Raw genomic sequence first — 5,168 nt, 5'->3', positions numbered from 1 at the left:
TCCCCCGAGCACTGCCAGGAGTGACCAGGAATAACGGTCACAAGCTGGCAGAGGGTAGATTTAGGCTAGCTATCAGGAGGCGCTACTTCACAGTCAGGGCGGCTAAGATCTGGAACCAGCTTCCAAGAGAAGTGGTGCTGGCTCCTACCCTGGGGGTCTTTACGAGGAGGCGAGATGTATACCTTGTTGGGGTTGTCTGACTCCAGTACTCTTTCCTGCCATGGCAGGGGGTCGGACTTGATGATCTACTCAGGTCCCTTCCAACCCTAGAAACTATGAAACAGGTGAGTCCCTTAGTACAGATAAAAGCATAGCATAAAACTGTGCCCTCTGTAAACTAGGATGCTGGGAATGTTGCTAAAGAGGATTTTCAGGAATAGTTTAAACTTCCCAGCACAGACAGGAAGTAAGTTGTTAAAAAGTTTTAGAAACATGCAAACAAAAGATGAAAGAATGTTTAAAGGAATGGGTGAGAAAAGAGTTCTTACTACGGTGGATTATAAAAGAAAGAAAAAGCAGTAATCTTTAAATAACTGCAAACCAGTTTCCCAAATTACACTTTTGACATGAAAAAGTTCATTTGAAGAAAAGAAAGTTTTGAGTTCAGAATAAAGTGGTCATTGTTTCTACTTCCCCTGCCTGAGGGGGATGTTGAAGCAAACTTTTTTTTTTTGTAGATTTAATTTACTTCCACCAGGACCATGGTTTTGGCAGAGTCTTGACTTGCAGGGAAAAGAAAAAGGCTTGTTACCCACAGCCTGCCTAAAGGAAAAGGCTGCTCTCTGGATCCCTACTCTGGCAGCTCAGTAAACGTGCCAGCTGGCCTACTGCAAAGGCTGTGCTCTGGACTTCTTCCCACTGAACACAATGAAAAATATAGAAGGGGACTTCTCCCATTTATATTCCCTGCAACCCTATCTCTCTACTATTAGAGTGTCTGACCAACATGGATAAGTTTATCCCACAAGACCCTTGTAAAATAGGTCAATAGTATTAGCTCCACTATCCAGATGAGGAACAGAGGCAGAGAAATTAAAGGGCATGCTCAAGAGCATGCAGGAACTCTACGGCAATGCCAAGAACTGAACCCAGGCCGAGTATGAGGCAGAGTCAATGCCCCAACCACAAGCTCCCATTTCCCAAAAGAGGATATGAGGTAGAAAAAAAATCGTGACTAGGGAAGTGAGTATTATCAAAGTTCAACAAAACCCTACGCTGCTATACAAAATTTGGAGTGACTCAACTGCTGTTTGCTCACTCCTACCACTGCATGAAACCAAATCATCTCCCTGGCCAGATGATAACCAGAGTGGGCTGATTAATCAGCCATTTCAATCTCTGCCACTAGATTATAGCATGAGTACCAAAACAATGGGGCATGGCGGCAAAATGATTAAGACGCTCCCTCCCCTATGGCTCTTTAGAGACACAAGTTTGAGCCCCACTCTGGATTCAACCTGAAGGCCCCCCTAGTCAATCCAGCTGTAAACAGGTAACTGTGCTGGGTAGTTCAAGTCATTGTAGGAGGTGGCCTGCCTTATCCACATTAGGCTAATGGACTGCTAGATTCAGGGAGACCTTTGACTTTTGACCACAATAACAATATTTTTCTACAATCACTGCACTTATAATTTATATTAAAAAAAAAAAAAAAGTGAAAACTTGAAAGCAACTGAAAATATATGGCGTTCAGTACTTCTCATCCAGTAACATTAGCAAGACCCCATATTGATATTCAATGTTTCTGAAAATGGGACAAAAACCATCTGGGTCACCAATCAGTGTTGCTATTGACCAGCCAGTTAACTTTCCTGCACTGATCAATACTACATTACTCACAAAACCAAAGCATGACATTCTAATAATTTCTGACAAATGCTTTTCAAATCTGCTTTTTTTTTTTTAAACCAATTTTAAGTGAAACATATTTTACTTGACATATAATGCAATTTCATTTTTAGCTTAAGTCAATTTTTTCTTCGAATGCGTACGAACTGGACTGTTACTTATTACCATTCTTTTCTCCTCCCCGCTTTCTCTGCCAACTGCCATCACCAGCTTTCTGTAAAATTAGTCCTATAACCTAGGCATTGTCTTTGATTCCTTTTATCTAATAAGTCTAGGTTTCCTCCAAATCTGAAGGCTTGTTCCTCCAGAATGTTTCTAAATCTAATCTTTTCCTTGTGTCAAGATAGCAAGGATTCCTATCTATGCTCCCAATGTCTTGTACAGACTGAGAAGGTATAGACAACTAAAACTACACTGTTCTGATCTCTCCTGCTACCCTCATATCAATAAAAAAAAAAAATTACAGGCTTAATTCTCAAGGCCCTTTAATTCTATGGCTCTTAATTTCTTTGAGTTTTAGTATTGTCCTAACTCCCTTTCTTTGGCCAATTAAAGTGGCCTTAACTACCAACTTGCCCATTCTTCCCACAAAGCTCTTTGTGTTTTCTTCCATGGTAGCTCTCATATATAAAGCCCTTTTCTCTGAACTGACCCATAAGATTGTTACTCTGTTTTTCAATTGCCTTCTCAACTCCTGTTACTGCTAAGCTGGGCATCAGTTAGAAAAAAGCAATAGCAATTTCATTATAAAACATAGAAAATAGTAAAGCTATACACGTGAAAAATATGCATCACCTTCCTCTTCCCTACCCTTCATTATCTATCTTATCATCCCAGTCTCTACCACAAATCATGTGCAAACCGTCTTTATTTGCTACTGTCTGGCACTGTGAAACCCCAGGTTTCATTGGGGCCTCCAAGTGCTTGTGAAATTTGAACAAAATGTTATACTGTGTTGGAATCCGCCACTCTGACAGACCTCCTCCATGTGACACTAGGCAACAGCAGTGGTGTCAAGGGTAGAATCCCATCAGTTAGACTGGACACTATTCGCACATATATGAGGGTTTTCTGGTCTTTCAAATGCAACCAACCCTCTGTTGACCCCAAGACATTGTGAACAGACAGCTTGCAAACACAAACTGACAAACCCTGTTGGGAACTTTTCTAATTTAAAAAAAAAAATGTTTCACCATTGCAAAATTGCTCCAAGCAGTGAAAGACAACAGGGCTCATAACAATTTTGCATTCTTTATCTACATTAGCATTTTCACCACGGTTATTACGAGAAGCAATGACAATGGCAGCCTTATTTGCACAGGGCTCGGGGGGGAAAGTTGGCATATGATGGGAGATGAGAGCATCTAAGAAGCGAGTACGAGGTGAGATCATTTTATTCTGCTGACTGGTTCTTATTTGTTGCTGCTAAGGTTTTTTGCTTTAAAATGGACTTGAGATTTACTTTTTTTTTTTTTTTTTTTTTATTATAGTTAGGTGTCATGGTAGGGTCCAAAATCTTCTATCCAAACAATAGCAGTGTTCTTAATTGTTGTCACAGCAGCTAGAATTTAGGACAGGATAAGATAAATAACTCCCCCCCAAATCTATTAATGCAAATATTTTTAGAAAATGACAAAGCAAAGTTCAATTCCTTAAACACCAAAAGAGTACACCAATGTTCACATTTCATTTATGGAGTGGCCCTTGGAGGCAGCTTCAATCTTAGTGGTATTTACACCACAGTGTTCAGTAATGAAAAACAGAGTTTGTTTAAAAACGTAGGAAAACAAACTGCAAATTCAGTCATAGGAAATGTGATGTAAGTGGTCAATCGTAACAAAAGATGGCCTGTGTTTACTATAATTCAGCTCAAATCTCTCAAAACCAAAACAGAATTTAACAACAAAAGGCATATTAGCTCCAGTTATTTGAAGCAGATCAGCCAACAACCAAATTTCCAAGGAAGTCGGAAGTGAAACGTTTGCTAATGTTTCTGCTCCCTCAAAGCGATTCTTTTGTAGACAAAATACTGCACATGTTGACTCACCAACTAGAGAGTTCTGTAATAAAAGCAAAGATGTGGCTGACCAGGTTGGATATTTTCTCAATGTATTTTTGCAGTAGCAGGCTTTAAACAGGACACAGAAGTTATCCTAGCCCTTACATCCATAGGCTCTCTACAAAATGATTTTCACCATGAAAATAAGTTCATGCTGACAAGAAGCAAAAATGATGAGACAAGTCATCTGATGCAGTATTCACCGAAATGTAAAAACAAGTAACTTCTGGTCACATTTATTGTCACTGTTGTGTAATGCACCCAGAGTCCTCCTCCGAACACACCAATCCCTTGGCTCCTTCTCCATCAGTAAAAAATTAATCAAACAAACAAAAAAATCTCTGTATCAGAGACATGTATGTGAGGGAACCTATACAGACAACAGTATCAAAATATTATTCACTTATTTTTAAGAGAGAGTGATGAGCAAGATTTTTTTTTTCATTTCGGTTGCTGGCAAACAAGACATCCACGTTGCCGCAACTCCCCAGGTCTATCGTCTAAACTAGCCGCAGTTTCATAGACATTAGACGTTAGGGCTGGGAGGGACCTCGGACAATCGAGTACAGCCCCAGTTGAGAACTGCGACAGCGAAGGCGTCCAGCAATCGACACGCGTTCACTTCGCGAGGGAGGAAATTAGTAACCCGTCTCCACAAAATACTTTTTAAAAAAAGAAATCCATTTGTTAGTTCTCCAGGGCAAGTAAGGCATGTGCCGAGACCAACCAAACCCAGGGGAAGAAATGAAGGGCTTTGCACAAAGGTGCGTGCGATTGTGGCATTCCCACCACCAACTCGCTACTAAAACTGCCACCTTCCCGTGACACTTTTACACGCCCAACAGAGAAGCACAGATACGGCAGCCCCCGGGCAGGGCGATGCTCCAGGAGGCACCTGTTGCCTTGCCAAGCCGGGAGCGCGCAGCCTCGCCCCCGGGGGATCGCTACCCTCGTGTGGAGGAGCCGGGGCCACGGTCCGCCTCGCCCCTCAGCCACGGACCCTCGCGGGTCTCACCGGCGTGGGCAGGGAAAGCAAAGGACGTGAACCTCCCCCGGACACTGCCCCCTGAGGAAGTTCACTCCAGAGCAGGGCTCCCCTCAGGAGCCGCCCACGGGGAGGTTGCGGCCTGTGGCGATGCAGCCGGGCAGACCCCCCAGGCCCGGCCTGCTCAAGAGGGGGGAACATAACGGGCAGTGCCGCTGCCACTACCTGTCAGCCGGATCTTGATGCTGGAGCCGCTCCGCCGCGTCCCCGGGGTCG

General features: G+C 42.9%; 1 protein-coding gene across 1 annotated transcript in view; it reads right to left on the bottom strand.

Moving 5' to 3' along the window:
• SMURF1 (SMAD specific E3 ubiquitin protein ligase 1) overlaps positions 1-5,163 on the bottom strand; it is a gene marked incomplete at its 5' end in the record, with an annotated part of 55,598 nt that extends 50,435 nt beyond the window's left edge. Inside the window, one exon of the mRNA XM_019542149.1 lies at positions 5,118-5,163. Coding sequence (XP_019397694.1) covers positions 5,118-5,163 — 46 coding nt within the window. The remainder of the gene's footprint in view (positions 1-5,117) is intronic.
• Positions 5,164-5,168: the final 5 nt, after the last annotated feature.

The sequence above is a fragment of the Crocodylus porosus genome, unplaced genomic scaffold (assembly GCF_001723895.1).
Source record: "Crocodylus porosus isolate Cpor-Errol unplaced genomic scaffold, CroPor_comp1, whole genome shotgun sequence".
Taxonomy (NCBI): Eukaryota; Metazoa; Chordata; order Crocodylia; family Crocodylidae; genus Crocodylus; species Crocodylus porosus.
The sequence above is the reverse complement of the archived record's forward strand: the minus strand, read 5'-3'. Positions and strand labels throughout refer to the sequence as shown.